The 18,844-nt window shown below is 43.5% G+C and overlaps 1 protein-coding gene across 2 annotated transcripts in view; it reads left to right on the plus strand.

The window, feature by feature from the left end:
- Gria1 (glutamate ionotropic receptor AMPA type subunit 1) overlaps window positions 1–18,844 on the plus strand; it is a 337,895-nt gene that overhangs the window by 167,793 nt on the left and 151,258 nt on the right. For both annotated transcript variants that reach the window (XM_028880050.1, XM_028880049.1), the window contains exons 3-5: window positions 632–871; window positions 4,661–4,845; window positions 16,499–16,552. In XM_028880050.1, coding sequence (XP_028735883.1) covers window positions 632–871; window positions 4,661–4,845; window positions 16,499–16,552 — 479 coding nt within the window. The remainder of the gene's footprint in view (window positions 1–631; window positions 872–4,660; window positions 4,846–16,498; window positions 16,553–18,844) is intronic.

Raw genomic sequence — 18,844 nt, forward strand, 5'->3', positions numbered from 1 at the left:
GCTTTGCTGTGTGGCTACTGTAATCAATAATCATGATACCACCGATCTATAATAGGCACCTGATAAACATTGGCTGTAGACAGATGGATGAGGGTTTGTACAAATAAAGTGTGAACAGAATGGGAAGCTGGGAAGATCAATGGACTGATGAACAGATTGGAATTTGAAGGCATGGGAGGAGGGCTGATTGGTAGGGTGGATGGCTGGATAGCAGATGGTAAGTGATGGTGAGTTAAATTGATTATTTGAGTCATCTGGCCATTTGTTTATAAAATCTTCTATTTATTAATTGGGGGTATGCGTGTGTATGCAGGTGTGTGAATCTATGTGCACATGTTCAGAGGCCAAGGGAGGATATTGGGGGTCATCATCTGTTGCTCTTTACCTTACTCCCTTTATATAAAGGCTGAACCTAGAGGTTACTATTTTTGGCTGGGCTGGTGGCCAGCAAGATCCATGGATTTTTCATGTCTCTACACCTCAGTGCTGGGGTTACAGGCTTATGCAGTTATGCCTGGCTGTTTTCATTGGTGCTGGGATCTGAATGCAGGTCTTCACTGTGTGCAGCAAGTACTCTTATCCAGTGAGAGGCTCCCCAGCCCCCACTAACCTTTCTTATCTTCTTTTCTAGTCTGTTCCCAGTTCTCCAAAGGAGTCTATGCCATCTTTGGCTTTTATGAACGAAGGACTGTCAACATGCTGACCTCCTTCTGTGGGGCCCTCCATGTGTGCTTCATTACTCCAAGTTTTCCCGTTGACACGTCCAATCAGTTCGTCCTTCAGCTGCGCCCAGAACTACAGGAAGCTCTCATTAGCATCATCGACCATTACAAGTGGCAGACCTTTGTCTACATTTACGATGCTGACCGGGGTAAGCTAAGGGTTAAGGAAAGGAGATTGTTGGGGGACGGAGAAAAATCACCAGCAGGAAGAATGATGCTCCTCTGTCTCTGTAGAGCTCATGGGGAAGCAAGCCAGGTGCTTTGTTTGTGTGCAGTGATTTCTTGGTTGCCGATATATAACTCGGAGTGAGAAAATATCTCCTCTGAGAGAGCTATCCTCTAAGCCATCAAGCCATTCTACCATTCACCAAGCTCTCATATCTCAGAAGTCCAAGGTCTTCAGCAAAGTGGATCACAGCTCACAGTATTATTAATAGAGCATAGAACAGACCAAGATCTGAATCCTGGGTTCCCTTCTCACCAGCCCTGTGACTTTGGGCAGGTTCTTGATCCATCAGTTTCACCATTTGTATAGTGAGTCAAATTCTCCATGCCTTCATTCCCTCATGTTTGGAATGAAGATGAATTGTCACTGCCTCAAGAGTGTGTTCGGAAGATTTAATGAGATAATGACTGAAACATGTTTGTTCATTGCCTACAATAAATATTATCCTCAATATGTGTTATCTGCTGTCACCACCATCTTCACCATCAACAGTAGCAGCATCAGCATCACCATCAGTCACCACTGTCATCACCATCACTATCACCATGGTCACCATCATCATCACTATCATCATCGTCATCATCATCATCGACATTACTACCACTCCCACTGTGATCATGAACATCATCATCACCTCCACCATCATCACCATCATCACTGTCAACTGTCATCATAACAACTACCACTGTCAACACGATCACCATCAAGGTTCTCATCTTCACCACAGCCATCACCATTATCATCAGTGTCATCACTCTCATCTTCATTACCACCACCACCACCATCATCATAACTATCATTAACATCATCATATTGATAATCGTCATCGCTGTCATCATTGCCATCACCTTGACCATCATCACCATCATCATATTACCACCAGCACCATCATCATCATCACTACCATCACTGCCATCATCATCATCACTATTATCATGTGATATCCACACCCTCACTGTAATCATCATCATCACCATCACTATCATCCATCATTACTGTCTCCACCACCATCATCATCATTAACACCACCATGATCATCAACATCTTTCTCCTAGGTGCTTTTTTAATCCTGCTCTCTTTTAATTTTGCAGTCACATTTCCCAATTGCTTCCCATACTTTTTATTCTCTGTAGCTTCTTTGTCCTGGGGTGCATCTATTTATCACATTTCCCTATAGGATCCTCAGCTTCTTTTGTATTACATCCTATTTTCTCTGTTCACTCACCCTCTAACAGGAACTCTTCTTTCTGAACCCTATGGTGTGTGCTTGCCCTGCCCTGCCTTCTTCTTATGCATGGCCCAGTCCTGTAAGAACACTATCATTGCTAGTGTAAAAAGATAAATGGACTTGAACCCTCAGAGAAACTTAGAGACTTTGGACAGGAGAGTGGCTGATTTAGATGGTTCTACAGGCAGAGGGGAAATGCTGCTGTTCAGAAAGGAAGGTACCCAGAAAGAGAGAGCAGAATCTTCCATTCTTTCTGTTTTCTTTGACCTCTTCTTGTCACTCCCTATTTTGATGCCTTCCCTTCTCTAACAGCATCCACAGTATGGACCATCTGCCAACAGTCCCTTTCAGAACAACCTTCGCCATAATAAAGGCTTAAGTTAGAAGTGGCAACTCCAGAAAAAAACATAATGTACCCCCAGAAAAAAAATTTTAGGTTGACAGAAGAACCCACACTCTGCAAAGGGCTGTGTCCACCTCAAAACCCAGAGCCCTGAGCTCTGCGGTTGTCTGGTTGTGTCATCAGGGACTAATGAGCTTTGGTGTCCATCTTCAAAACAGGGATCAGAATAAGACAGACCCCCTAGAATCCAGTGAGCTAAGAGAGGAAAGCCAGCAAAATAGTGCCAAACACACAGTGAAGGTTCAACAAATATGGAGCTCACTCACACAACACAACTTTTGCTGGAAATGAAACAAAATAGAAAAGCAGACCAGAATCAATCTAGAGATGCTACCTGGGGGCTGATGCCATATCAGTCACTGTAGAAAAAAAATTCATGGAGTTACTAGGAATCAGACATGGAATGCATACAAAAGATTAATTTGTAACATGCCAGCAAAGCAGCTGTCTATGACAGGCACAATAAAGACCTACTTCCACCACCTCCATGGCCCTTTCCTGTCTCTGGAGGTGGAAAATGTGTGAAAGCTATTGCCAAATGGGGATTAAGAGTACAGGGCAGTGAGGGCTGCTGATTAGCTGACCTTTGAAAACAAAGGTTGTTCCAGATGACTCCACTGGACATGGTAAACTCTCAAAGGTCTTTACCTGTGAGAGTGGGAGCCAGAAGACTTGGTGTCAGATTGGGTGAGGAAGCCCGGGCCATTGTTGCTGGCTTTGAAGATGAAAAGGGCCCTATGCTAAAGGACCTGAGCAGAGAGAGCAGACAAATGTGAGCTGGAGAGATAAGAGAATGGATCCTCTCCCAGAGCACTAAGAGAGTCACCAACCCTGCCAACAGCATGGCCTGGCTTCCTGAAGTGTAAGCTATACATTTTCATGGAGACATGACACTAAGTCTGGGGTCCTTAACTGCGCAAAAACAAACAAGGGCACCTTGGAGTCTGAAAGGAGAAAGCAGCCATGCTGAGAAACAGGCTCCGCACACAGTCAACCTTAATCAAACATAGTGGTGAAATACAGAACACATTTCCTGAACACCTACTATGTGACAACATATGAACTATTGGAGCCATACCCAAATTTCACAAATTTGACTCATTGGCTATCTTTAGCTACCAGGTTGGCCTGTTCTATAAACAATGACTCAATTTCCCTGTATTGGTTCCTTTCCTGCTGCTGTGATGAAATGCCCTGACAAAGCATCTTCAGGAAGAAAGGGTTTATTCTGGTTCCCAGTTCTGGAGGGTCAGATAGTCAGTCCATCATGGTGGAGAAGGCATGGCAGCAGGTGCAGGAATCTGGGCTTGATTGCTTTGCATATGCGCACAGGAAGCAGAGAAAGAGAAAAGAGGAAATGAACAGGAAACAGGACCAAGCTGTAAAACCTGATCACCTACACCACCACCACCACCACCACCCATGGCATACTTCCTCTACTCAGATTTCACATTTCCACCTTCTTAGGAGTCAGTAACCTCCCCAACCTATACATGATCCTATCTGGGACTCTTCTCATTCCAAGTACCGCTGTCCCCAAATAATAAGTTACCATTTAGAAAACCCTTAAGGTATCAGACCAGCCCACACCAACGTTCCTATCTAGTCATCCACAGAGCACTGTGAGGCAGGTACTGTTGATGCTGCCTCTTTACATTGGGGGGGGGGGTTCAGACAGCCAAGAGAGCCAATCTTGTAATTTAGCTTTTACTTTGGATCTGAGCCTTTTGAGGGGTTTTTAATCAAAAGTTCTTCTTATTCTCTGTCATGCCCTGTAAACAGAACACCAACAAAAGATCAGGTGCTTACATCTGCAGCCTTCGGACACACAGCAGGAACTGAGCTTGCTACAGGAATATAGGGTGGCAGACAGCAGTGACCACCCAGGGAAGTAGATGCAAACAGTAGTGAGTGCGCGGGGAGAGTGGGTGTAGACAGCCTCACAAGTCCTGCGGAAGTGGATACAGAGAGATAGCTAAACGTGCCTGGTGGAAGTAGGGGTGGGCTGCCTCAAACGCAGGCAGCAGATGTCACCTGCGAAGGCTGACGCTGCCATGTCTCTGTCCGCCCCTCCGCTACAGGCCTGTCAGTCCTGCAGAGAGTCTTGGATACAGCTGCAGAGAAGAACTGGCAGGTGACGGCTGTCAACATCCTGACGACCACAGAGGAAGGATACCGGATGCTCTTTCAGGACCTGGAGAAGAAAAAGGAGAGGCTGGTGGTGGTGGACTGTGAATCAGAACGCCTCAACGCCATCCTGGGCCAGGTACTGAAGGGCAGCAAGGGGCATGAACGGGTGTTGGGGATAATTCAGGAGACAATGAGTGTGCTTCTGCTGTGGGTGTCAGAAAGGGGGGGGTCAAAGAGGGCTCCTGAGGAGGTGAGACTTGATGCCTTCCACTTCACATTCTGTGAGACCTAAACTTTCCATCTGAGACTTGATAGAGTAGCAAAGCTCATGGGAGCCTTGATAAGGGGTCCTCTTCCAGGGGTCCTCACACCGACTGACCCAAAACTTACTTCTTGGGCTCCTCTTTACTGTTAAAATCAAATTGCATCGTCTCTTAGCGCTTACAGAGTCCCGGCTGCAAACAGAGTCCTGTGTTCGCCTAGGATGTGTCATTTACAGGACCAGCATTGGGCATCACATGGCCTTGGCCTGACTGACCTGTTTTGGAGGCCAACTCTCTTTCCCCTCTTTCCTTGAACAGTTCTTGCCTCTGAGAGCAGGAAGGGTGGCGTCTCCTATGAACAGGGTTCTGTAACCTCAACAGCCTTCAGCCGGCAGCCTCGACACTGTATTTGCTCTGGCGTCAGAATTAGAGAACTTGGCAGCCCAGCCGGGAACGTCTCTGTCTAGAATGCTGTCCTTTTGAGCTGCATTTGTGTATTCAGATCAATGAGCAAGGAGGAGGCTGGCAGTCATGTTTGAACAGTGCCATATAATGAAAGATGGGCTTTTAAGGTACTTGACAACACGACAAGGCTAGTTAATGGCCCTCAAGACCCTGGACCCCACCCCCCACAGGGAGCCTCATCACCAGATCAGCAATCACTGTGAAGCCTCCCCAGAAGAGCAGGGAGAACGTTGGAAGCTACTGATTAACTATGTGTGTTCTGCAGTGTCAAGTGTGGATTTGGGGTTTGCTCTTGAAGAGAAACCAGCACAAAATTGTTTCTATGGTGATAGAAATCCTCTGGGCTGTAGTCATCAGGTTACTGAGTGCTAGCATCCAGGGTGGGGGAGTGGGGGCAGTGTAGGGTAATGGGTAAAGGCAGAGATTCTAGAAGCAAACCAGTTGGGGTCCGGCTTCCAGGTTGAGTGCTTGCTAGCTTCATGACCTGGGACAAGGCTGGAAATCTGTTTCCATCCCACATACCCACTCTGAAAAGCAGAAATAATGATAACTTCCTCTCAAAGACTTTTACACAGACTAGAAGGACCAGGGCACGGAACATACTTAAAATGAAGTCTGTTCATAGGATGTGATGTGCGGAAATGCTGCTGCCTATTGCTGCCGTTCATAGTGACCTCATGAGTCATTTCCCTCTCTGACCAGAAATGAATGTATCTGTGAGATAAGAAGAAAGGGCCCTGCTCTACAAACGTGAGGTGGGGACCAGTGATGAGCTGAGATGGGAACTAGATGGAATGACTGGCTTCAAGGTGTTCTTAGTGGGGGCTTGTCCTGGATTGTGTCACGCTGCTGTTTTCTGGGTGCTCACAGTGGAGAGAGAAGACACAGCATCATACTCTTTCTGTGTGTCATATCCATCCTTACACAATGCAGAGCAAAGAACTCCTGTCCATTTCCCCATTACAGATGAAGAAGAGTTGTCTTGTTTTGTTCTTTACCAAAGGACTCCCAGTTAACATAAAAAGAAATCAGGAAGTCAAACCAAGCTAGATTTGGCAACATGGCCCAATGTCTTAAAACCACAACTTTCCTCATGGCTGGAGCGATGCTCAAAGGTTAAGAGCACTGGCTGCTCTTGCAGAGGATCTGGGTTTGGTTCCCAGCCACCAAATGGTGGTTATAACCATCTGTACTTCAGTTCCAGGAGATCCATCTCCCTTTCTGGCCTCCATAGGCACCAGGCACACATGTGGTACATAGATGTACATACAGGCAAAACAGTCATGCACATAATTTCTTTAAATACAACTTTCTGAAGTTAGGAATACATTTCAGTTAGTAAAGTGCTTTCTGCACACACAAGAGGACCTGAATTCAGCCTCCAACACATATTTACAGAGCTGAATGAGGAGACACATGCTTTTAATCCCAGTACTGGGGAGCTGGACATGGGTGGTTGATCCCTGGGGCTCACTGACCAGTACCCAACTGGGGAGTACCCTAGGTCCCAGATTTCCAAAACTAATCATCTGGAAGGCTGCTGAGTAAGGACACCAAAAGTCAACCTCTGTCCATAGCACAAATGCGCACGCGCGCGCGCGCACACACACACACACACAGACACACACGTGAACATGTATACACACACATGAATATGCACACACATACATACACACACAAAAGACAACATGCACAAGATAGAATACAATTTTCTTACCTGTACATCTACAGCTACTTCCTCTGTCAAAGACAAATTTTTATTTCTTACCAAAGTGACTCATTTGATGAGTTTTGACATTGTTGTTTATAAACATTTTAATTATTTCATTCTAGTATTCTGAAAACAGAGACCAAAGTTTTGATAGGATCGATGAGGCCTCTTGGTCAATAGCTTATGCTCACATTTTATAGCTCACAGTAAGGAAAACTGTCGTAGATAAAAGGAGACATAGTAGAGGAGCATCAGAGGGGTGTCACAAACTGGGTGGCAGCATGGCTGAAAAGTGAGGAGAAGCAGAAGAGAAGCTGAACCAGCAGGGAAGAATGGTACCCAGCTCTGTCTGCCTGGTTGTTCTCCAACAGAGGGAGAAGCAAAGAACTTCATCTTAAAAACGAAAAGAGTTCTACCCTGAGAACAAAACCAGCATCTTCTGAAACCTCCAGTTGGTTTGGGGTTCTGGTATAGCCTACTGCTCTGCATCAGGGGCCTGCAGGGGAGAGGGGGTCCAACTTCCTACTCTTCAAGTTTTATGGGCTGTAGCTGGTGCCATCTGGAGTGAAACCTATCATTGAGGACTGAGCTATCCTTCGACCCTGATTACAAAGAATAATTACAAGTCAGGGAACCCAGGAACAATCAGCCACATCCCTAGTATAGAAGACAATTGTGGGTAAAAGGAAGTCTATGTCAATAAACCAAGGATTTCAGGTAGCTTGGCTCAGGCAGGAAAGGGTGTGGTGTGTGAGTAGCTTTGCCCTTGGTGGCTAGAAAGATGAGCCCACCCCCTGAGGATAATGGCAGAGATGGTAGCCATGAGCATGAAGCACAGCCTCTATCTCGATTCACCTCTCTGCTGCAATGCTCACTGAGGACTCTGAAGTTCAAAGGTGTAATTAACCTTCACAACTTCATCCCAGCAGCAGTGTGTTTAATGCTGAGCTGGTTTTGAAGTAATAGAGACTGATCTGCTGTGTGGATCTCATTAATGTGTTTGCATCTTCTTTCCAACACACTTGGGAGACAGCCCTGGGCTAGAAACCAGCCACTTTAGGGTGTACAAAATCGAATATCATCAGCCTCGGAGGTTCAGCCTCATCCCTAGATTTAGTATACATAAAGGAATCAAAGGAGGGAAGACATCATCAAGCACAAGAGTACAGGAAAGAACACATCCCATGAGAGGACCAGATAAACTACCAAACCTCTACCAAGAGTAGGGGACAGAGAAAAAACAATCAATGACTGAATGAACCACGAAGGCAACCAAAAAAATATATAGGAATCAGCAACTCCTCTCCATAATAACGCTAAATGTAAATAATTGTAACCGTCCAATTGATGAAGACTGGGTGATCCAGTTTAAAAATAATATCCAATGACGTGTTGTCTATGAGAAACACACCAGCGAGAGACACAGGCTGGAAGTGATTGGAAGTCTGTATACCAAGAAAAGAGAAGCCCTAACCAATGAGAGGACCATACTTATATATGATCATGCAAAGCTAAAATTTGACAGAGGTAATAAAGTAATATATACTACTAAATGGAACCATCCCTTAAGAACATATACATCAAATGTTGTTACCCACCATTTCATAGAAGAAACACTAGTGGTCAGAAATGGACTGATAGAGTCAGATACAATAAAGCTGCGTGGCATCAAATCCCAGCCATGAACAAGTAGATAATTTAGTTAAAGAGAACCAACCAATAAACTTCCACATTGAGTTGTGCCATAGATTGAAGACAGTTAGACATCTACAGAATAGTCCATCCAACAGCTGCCAGACAACTTCTCTTCAATAGCCCATGCAACATTCTCTAAAATCTACGATATGTTAGACAAGAAAGTAAGTTTTAACAAATGTAATCAAAATAATTCATTCTATATTATATCATAATGGAATAAAATAGAGACCAAGAGAAAAAGGGATGACATAAACTATGTCAGAACCCATAGGTTGTAGAATACAATTTTAAATCATCTGCCATTTGTTAAGGATAGCCAGGGGAAAATATTTTCTAAATCCTAGAATCAAATGAAAATAAACCAGAATTTATCTTTGGGTTTACAGAACTTTGGGTTACAGAAATATAGTTATTGGTGCTTACTAGAAAAGTCAAATTGCAAATTAATAGCTTGATATACTTCAAAGGTTTACAAAAGCAAAAATATAGAACCTCAAAGTCAGTAGATAGAAAGTAATAATAAAGATCAGATCACAAACTGATTAAATGAAGACTAACGTAACAATATAAAAAGAAAAAAGAAAAGAAACAAAAGTTTGGCTTTTTGGAAAGAAAACAAAATGAACAAGCCCTTCCATAAATTGACCACAAGAAAGTGAGAGATGATTGAAACTAATAACAATGAAGATGAAAGGGGGTGAGGGGGGCATTACAATGGATGCTAATGAATTCCAGAGGATTTACGTTCTGAACATATAGAAAATCTGGAAGAAGTAGATGAATTCCTAGAAGTGTATGACCTACCTAAATTAAACCAAGATGGTAAAAGCCACTTCCTTAAATGTGTATTAAGTGATGAAAATAGAACTGCAGTAATGAGTCACCCGACAAAGAAAAGCCCAAGACTGGAAGAAATCACTGCCAAGTTCTATTGGACCTTTAAAGAAAAGCTCCTGAAACTATTTCGTAGGCTAGAAAGGGAGGGAGCATTATCAAAGGCATTCCATAAAACCAGTGTTACTCTGACACCATAGCCATAGCCAGATAAGGACATACCAAGAGAGGGGGTGGGAAGCGGGAGAGAGACAAGAAGGTATGGGAAGAGAGGGGTGGGAGCAGAAAGAGAAAGGGGGACTAATTTCCTTGACAAATAGCAAAAACTCTGTGGTTACCTGCACAGGATCAAGCTCAGAGCCTACCATAGATGGGTAGATGACCTTTAGGCTCCACCCTTTATAGAGGAGCTATGTGAAGTTGATAGTTTTCAGGAAAGGGAGACTTATTCATTTCTGAGGACATGGATGCTTATAGAATCCCCATGCTTCAGTGGATGGTCCCACACCATGCATAGACATATAGTACTAACTGGACATCATGGGTTACAAAAATTAAATGTTTTTCAAAAATGCTATAAAACAAATTTAAAACCACATTTAAAAGGTCAGATACTGCTGCGTGGCGGTGGCGCGAGCCTTTAATCCCAGCACTCGGGAGGCAGAGCCAGGCAGATCTCTGTGAGTTTGAGGCCAGCCTGGTCTACAGAGCAAGATACAGGACAGGTTCCAAAACTACACAGAGAAACCCTGTCTTGAAAAGCAAAAAAAAAAAAAAAAAAAAAAAAAAATCAGATACTATAATCAGGTTGGTTTCTTTTGATATAACACAGCACACAGAGAGATACACAAACAGAAGTTACATGATCATATCAATAGATGCAGAAAAGCCATTGATTAAATCTAGCATCCATTCATGAAAAATTCCCTGATGAAATTAGGAATAAAAATAACATATCTCAACATAACAAAGATTTTGTGACAAACCTACAACCAATATTATACTAAGTGGGGGAAGAAATGAAAGCATTTCCTGTAAAATCAGGAATAAAGCAATGATGTCCACTGTCTTCATTCATATTGAATATAGTGTTTGGAGTCTTAGAGCTATAAAGCAAGAGAAAAATAGAAGAAATACAAACTGGAAATAAATAAGTCCAATTATCTCTATTTGTAGACAACATGGTTCTATATTTAAGAGACCAAAGATTCTACTAGGAGACTCTTTCATCTGATACAAATTTTCAGTAAACTGCAAGGATCTGAAGATATACAAAATCAGTAGCTTTTCCATACATCAATAATGTACTTGCTGAGAAATGATTATTTTAAGTCCTATTCATACTAACTTTAAAAATAAAAATACCTATGCATTAGCTTCCTTGCTGTTGCTATGGTAAACTATTCTGATGAAAAGTAACTCAGGGAAGAAAGAGTTGATTTTGGATCACAATTCCAGAAAACTAGAATCCATCATTGTGAGAAAGACAGGAAAGGCAAGGCAGCAGGAACAGGAAGCTGGCTGATCACATTGCAACTGCACACGAGAAGCAGAGAACAGCAAATGGGGCAGGGCCCCATACTACATCAAAGCCCACCCCCAGTGACGTATTTCCTCCATCAAGGCTACACCTACTAAAGATTCCACAACCTCCCCAAATGGCGCCACCACCTGGAGTCAGAATGTTCAAACACATGATCCTATGGGGGACATTCCAAACTTAAACCAAAACAACCTAGGAATGAGCCTAACAAGGAGTTGAAAGGCCTCTATAATCAAACCTCAAATCATTGATGAAAAAGTGAGTAAGACAATAGACATGGAAGAGCTCCCTCTCCCCTTGGACATGGTTCAGCGGAATTACAGTGTGAAAATGGGCATGTTGCTAAAAGGTATCTGCAAGAGTCAATGCAGTTCCCATATACATTCCAATGACACTCTTCATGTCAATAGAAAATGCAACTCGGGAACTCACAAAAGACCCCAAAGAGCTAAAGTAATCCTGAAGATAAAGAGCAATGCTGGAGGTGTCACCACCTGATCTCAAATTACATCATAGAGCCATGGTGACAAAACCTACATGATACTGTCACAAAAACAAACATGACATCCAATGGAAGAAAGTAGAGGTTCTAAAAGTAGACCCACGCCACCTAAAGCACGGTGCCAGAAACACACATTAGAGCAAAGACAACCCCATCAGCCAGGAGTGCTGAGAAAACTAGATCTACAAGTAGAAAAATGAATGCGGATCCCTCTCTCTCTCTCTTTCACTCAGTAAAAAATACAATCAAAATAGATCAAAGGCCTCCATTTCAGACCCCAAACTGAATCTGCTAGAGGGAAACACTTAAATTAGACATTGCCTGAGGACTCCCTGTAAAGAGCCCCAGTGTGTCAGGACGTGACAAATGGGATTACACACAATGAAAAATATCCTGGACTTCAAAAGAGACAATCTGTAGACTGAAGGAAGAGCCCTCAGAACAGGAGAATAAAACTGTCCACTATTCATCTGCAAGGAGATTAAAACCCAGAATTTATAAGGAACACAAAAGGCTAAATACTCAAAAATAAAAGCAAATCATCCAATCAACGAATGGACGAATAAACTGAACAGACTGTTCTCAAAAGAAGTGTAAATAATGAAGAAATGGGTGAAAATCTGTTCCTCATTCTTAGCCATGAGGGAAGTACAAATCAAATTCACACTGAGTTTCTGCACACTACTGTCAAAATGGCTAAAACTGTACTGGTGAGCTGGCTTGGTGGGCACGGATGGAGCGAAGCCAACACACCTAAACATGGTGGAAAGAGACAACCAACTCCTGCAAGCTGGCCTCTGACGTTCACATGCACTCATGTGTGCACAGATGCACAAAATATACACTTACAACTGAAACAAAGATTCTTTCTTTAAAATAAAATAAAATAGCTATGATCAAGAAAACAGTGCTATGAATGATGATTCATGCCTTGAGTTCCAGCATTCAGGAGGCAGAGGCAGGCAACTTTCTGTAAGTTTGAGGCCAGCTTGGTACATATAGTGGGTTCCACGCCAGCCAGAGCTACATAGTAAAACCCTGTCTTGGAATAAAAGAAAGCAAGATAGCAAGAAAGGAAGGAAGGGAAGGGAGGGAGGAAGGAAGGAGGAGGGAGGAGGAAGGAAGGAAGGAAGGAAGGAAGGAAGGAGGGGGGGGGGGGGGGGGGGGGGGGGGGGGGGGGGGGGGGGGGAGGGAGGGAGGGAGGGAGGAAGGAAGGAAGGAAGGAAGGAAGGAAGGAACTGCTAGTGAAGATTCAGGAAAAAAACAATAATAAAATAAAAACAACACACATACTACTTGTGGGAATTTCAACTAGCAGTAGCCAGTTCCTTAAAAACTAAAAATGTAACTACCATATAAATACACTACAGCCACACTGTGCTGGCTAGATTTATGCCAACTTGACACAAGCTAAGGTCATATGAGAGAAGGGAACCTCAATTAAGAAAATGCCTCCATTATATTGGGCTGTAGGCAAGCCTGTAGGGCATTTTCTTAATTAGTGATTGGCAGGGAAGGAACCAGCCCATTGTGGTTGATGTCATCCCTTGGCTGGTGGTCCTAGGTTCTATTAAAAAAAAAAGTAGGCTGAGCAAGCCATGTGGAGCAAGACAGTAAGCAGCACCTCTCCATGGCCTCTACGTCAGCTCAAAAAATAAATAAACCTTTTTCTCCCCAACTTGCTCTTTGGTCATGATGTTCTGTTGCAGCAATAGAAAACCTAATTAAGACACACCACCAAGGTCTCTTACTATGTCACAGAGATATAGATGCTGTACTTATTCCAGCACTATTCACAAACCAAGGTGTCCATCAACTGATGGATGAGTGAAGAGAATATGCTGTATACACCAAGGAGTTTCACTCAGCCAGGAATAAGAATGACATTCTTTCATTTGCAGAAAAATGGGCAGAACTCAAGGGTATCATGAAGTGAGGTAAGGCAGACTTGGAAAGCCAAGTACCACATGTTTCTCTCATAGGCAGAATACAGACTTTAAAATGTTAGAATGTATAACTTCAGGGGCTGGAGAGATGGTTCAGTAGTTAAGGGCACTTGCTGCTCTTGTGCAGGACTGGGTTTGCTTCCCAACACCCATGTGGCCTGGAACTCCACTTCCAGAGTATCTTGTGCTCTTTTCCAGCCTCTGTAGTCACTGCACCATGTGAGGCACATATATGCATGTAGACATGCATATTATAAAACAAAGTATAAAATTATATACAAATATATATTTATATAAAAAGAAATTTATTATATAAAAATAAATAAGGCTGAAACATACACATACATAACAAAGAGGGTTATTTGGATAATTTTCTGTGCCAGTATACAAGACACTAAATGATATAATACAGTCATTAAGGACAGAATGAATTTGAGGTGAGAGTCAACCAGAACCTCCCATCCATCACACTGCCCTGTTTTATTATCTCAGTGGTGTTTATGACCTGCTGACGTCCTCTTCGTTCATCTATTTATATATTTACCATCTGGCTTCCTCTTGAAACCACACCTCAGCTCAGCGAGGTCACAGGAACCTTGCCTTGCTATTTGAGCTATACCCCAGCACATTACCCAGTGCTTAGCACGAAGTCCGTGTTCAGTAGATGCTTGGTGAACTAATCAAAGAAAGATGTACAGAATGAGATGAAAAGTCATCCATGAGGCATGCAGATAGTTACGGAAACCTACAGGGGCCATCCATGTGTGGTCTGTAGATAAAGCAAGTCCAAAGAACGGCCACTGGTAAATTTTGTGATGTCAGTGAGGGGAAGGACCCTACCTTCACAATACCTTTTTCAGTCAGTGATCATGTGTGCATTTTTATCTGTGTCTTGTTTACTGTGGGATGCCCCCCATACCAAATATCTCATTTCATTCCCTGTCTAGTGTACACCAGCTTCATGCGGTTAAGGCTTGTTGAATACTTGTGAGATAAAATGAATCAAAGCAATAGGTCAGCCATTGAATAGAACCAGTGTGGAAGTCACCATCAGCTTGAGATGCTCATTTTTATTGGTCAAAAGTAATCCTCTCTTGACTTTTCCTCCGCTTCCTTCTGCATGTCCATGTGGCAAGAGCTCTGTGACTCCACCCCCTGAATGTGGTGGGCTCTGAAATATCTTTATTTGCTGTTTTGTGTTTATTGGAAGCTGAATAGGCCTTTGATAAAGGTATCTCCTTGAAGAGACAGCATGCCATATGACAAGAAAATGGAAAAGTAATGAAGAATTATTAATAAAACTATCACCTTGGTGCCATCTGAGCTCCAGTAGCTGGAATCTCCATCTCACCACTATTCCAGCATATGCATTGTGCACGCTCTCATTTAATTATTCCCCATATCAAAAAAAAATGTGAGTCGTTATACACATACATCCAATTAAGGAGATGTCTAAGTGTAGATTTTAATAACCTTGAGAATTTATTCAGTTAGGCCAAGAGCCTAGGTGCCTTTCATATATTTCATGTCTCTTTGTAGCAGTGCAGGGGAAGCAGCATTGAGCAGGTTATTCAAACCCAAACCAATAATTTAAAACAAGAAAGGAAGAAATAGATCAAGTTAATATCAGGCTCACTGTGGCCAGAATCAAGGTGTGCCGCCTCAGCCATTCCTCTTAAGTGGTGTGCCATGCAGTCCCAGAAAACCTGGGATAGCTCTTTCCACAAATATTTTCCCTGACTTCAAGATGATTAAGAACAGTCTGCATTCAGAATGGGAGGGTGGGGGCTGGGGAGATGGTTCAAGGGTTAAAGTGCTTATGATTCAAATGTGAGGTGCAGAGTCCTGATCCAGGACACCCACAGAAATGCTGGGTGGCTGCTCAACTCTAATTCAGAAAGGGGACCCCCAGGGCCACTGGCCACCTAGAGTAGCTAAGCTGTCAAGCTCTTGCTTCAGGTGAGAGAGTCTACCTCAATAAATAAAATGGAAACAGTCAAGTGAGATACCTGCCATCAACCTTTGCCCTCTACATGCATGCACACATATGTGTGCTCCCACGCAGGCCTACATGTATACTCATGCACATACACAAATGCCCACACAAGCAATAAAACCCAAATAAAAAAGACAGGAAGCATTTGGGAATCCTGGCTGCTTCCTGATGCCACACAGAAAGTGTCGGGCACCAGCAGACCACACAGGGGTCATGGGAAAATCACTTCCCCAGGTAATTCAGTCTTCCCTCCCAACACCTATGTTGAATGACCTATTGATGTCTGGGTGCTAAACCACTTAGGGAGGAGAACACAGAATTCAGATACAGAAAGCAGAGATAGTATCTGCATATGGTTTGTGCCCAAGTGACTACCCACTCAGTCATGTGATCACCTGAAGAGCCCCAACAGATGCCACCGTGAATAACAACCAATTCCATGCACCATCAGATTCCTACAGTATGTGTGAGGAAAGCTTTATGGAAAGAGTGCAGTGGATACTTAGGCTTTCTCCTTGGAGTTGTAGAAATAACCTCCTCCCTGACCCCGACTCCTCAAACCAGGCAATAGTGACTTCAGATGCTGTATTCACCTCTTCACAGCTGTGCAACATAAACGAGCTTGAGTTAGCCCTCTGCAGCTCTTTCTCATCTGTCCAAGATGCTCACAGCATCGCCATCATCACACAGAAAGGATGTTACACTTTTGTCTACTTAGGACAGAGAAGGGCGTGTCGTAAACAGCCAGTTGATGTCACCTGCTGTTATCACTGCTCTCCTCTCTGTGGGTGTGGGTGTGACTGATGAGTCCCCTCCCTTTCTGTCTTTCAGATTGTGAAGCTGGAGAAGAACGGCATTGGTTACCACTACATCCTTGCCAATCTGGTGAGTAGGGTATGACAAGTGGTCCAGTCCTGTACTTCCCACACCTAGAGTCTGAGCTGATTCACACCCACCTCCTGTGAACCACATGGGAGGAAGGACTAAGGGGCAATTCACAGTGGCGTTGCCAAGCCTCAGAGGCACCAAATGTACCTCTTTCCCAATGCCCTTCTGGTCTAGTTTCTTTTCTGTTCGCTGTAAAAGAAGCACCTTGTCAAAAGAGTAACTTAAGGGACAAAGGCGGTTATTTCAGCTTACAGTTCCAGGCTCTCATCCATCACTGTGGGAAAGTCAAAGAAGGAACTTCCAACAGGTAGTCGCATCCCATCCAGTCAGGAACAGAGAGAAACAGAAGCACACACGCTGACTTGCTTGCTGGCGCTCAACTTGTCAGCGTCTCCGCTTTTATTAAGTTCAGCATCCCCAAATTAGGCAACAGTGCCGCTCACGGTGGGCTGGGCTGGGTCTTCCCATATTGATGAAGACAATGCCCCACAGCTGTGCCCATAGGTCAAGTCAATGTAGACTGTCTCCTCTCTCTCTGAGACTCTCTTCCCAGGTGCCCAGGCGATGATCGGTCATGACAAGTTGACAATTGGAACTGGCCATCACAGTTCCCCTGTTAACTTCGGCACACGACCCGTGCACTTCCAGCTGTCCTTGGGAGGTGGTGAGCTGGAGGCTGAGGTGCCCACTTTCATCCCTCGTGCGAGACCCCTCTTTGATCAGCTCTGACCCTGGGAGTCAGGAAAAATCACCACATCTTGGAATGGACAGGAAATGTTCGAATCCCACTGGTTTTGATTTCAACGGTGGTTTTCCTATTCACAAGTGCAGACATTTAAATCATAATTATGCTAAAACTGACAAATCTTTAACCAGGAACCATCTCAGAGTGTAACCTATAGTAATGTCAGTTTAGAGGTTTTGTTTTGTTTTCATTTTTATATACAGTCTGGATAAGATTGTGTCTTTAAAAAAAAAAGCCTTCACTTTAACACACTGCAGCTGTTTATCAGATGCTATTCTTTTGCACGCCATAGGTACGGTTTGGTTTCTCAAATCCTTTGTGTGCACATGCCTTTTATGTAGACACCGGAATGTGTCTGTGTAAGTTTTCTCTGTCCATCGTCATCTCTGTCAAGTCTATTCTTCCTGTGTCATGGTTCCCACTTTTATCATTTATGTCATAAATCTTGATTCTTTGAGCTCCTTTTCTCCATAGCCAAATGTAATATTCTTTTGCACTCAGACACATATTTTAGAGACTTTCTTAAGATTAAATTCACAGATCACACAATACCACACGTTAACTCACAGTGCTCACTTCTGTGGTTCTGTGTGTATTTATGGGGTTACGAAACCATGACAACTTTATTTTAAAATTTCATCAGCCCCAAACCCATGCACATCAGCAGTCATTACATAACTCACCCTCCAAGCCCCCCACAGCCTCGGGGAATCACTAATGTGTAGTCTATCTCGGTGTATTCTTTTTGTGTTGCCAGACGGGACCCCATTATAGACAGACGGCCTGTTTTGCTCATCCATCACAAAGCTGATGGACTTCTAAGTCATTATCACCTTGGGACTGGCATGAAAAACACCGTTGCGTGCAAGTTTGACCCGTGAAATACACCGAGGCTGGGGACTACCTAGCTGTGCACTAAGCCCTGTGCTTAACACTTTCAAGAACCCCACAATTCTTTCTCACAGTGACCGCAGGTGCCATCAAACCTGAACCCCTAACACATATGGCCATCCATCCACTTCCCTTGACAGTTACCCCAACTACAAAGTATCTCCATGGCCTTGGCCTGACTTCTTACATTTTTGTGTTTCCATTCAGTCGTGATATTTACCATATTTTAATCTATAAGAAAAGTTCAAATGTTAACCTTACCAAGCTAAATATATAGCCACATTCAGTTTCAGTCGGGGTATCTTGTTCTGGTTATCTCTGGAAAATGCTGAAGGAAAGAAATAAAAGATTGGTATTTTATACTATATTGGGAATAAAGGTCATTAGTTAAATTAGGGCACACAATCTGTGTCTAAAATTGGGGTGCAGACATCTGTCTAACCCTTAAATTCTGTCCTGCCTGCTTTCTAGCCTTAGCTTGTCCTGGATGTCCCCCTCTCTACCCTCTAAACATCCCTTGCCTCGGCTGCCCCGCGCCTCAAGGTCAGGATTGGCACTAAGAAGGGCTTACTGAGAAAGGTTAATTTGGACTGAGGTGTCAAGGGCTATATCCATAATCTTTTCGAGACACTCGCATTTTAATGAGTGGTATC

Source organism: Peromyscus leucopus, chromosome 8b (genome assembly GCF_004664715.2).
Source record: "Peromyscus leucopus breed LL Stock chromosome 8b, UCI_PerLeu_2.1, whole genome shotgun sequence".
NCBI lineage: Eukaryota > Metazoa > Chordata > Mammalia > Rodentia > Cricetidae > Peromyscus > Peromyscus leucopus.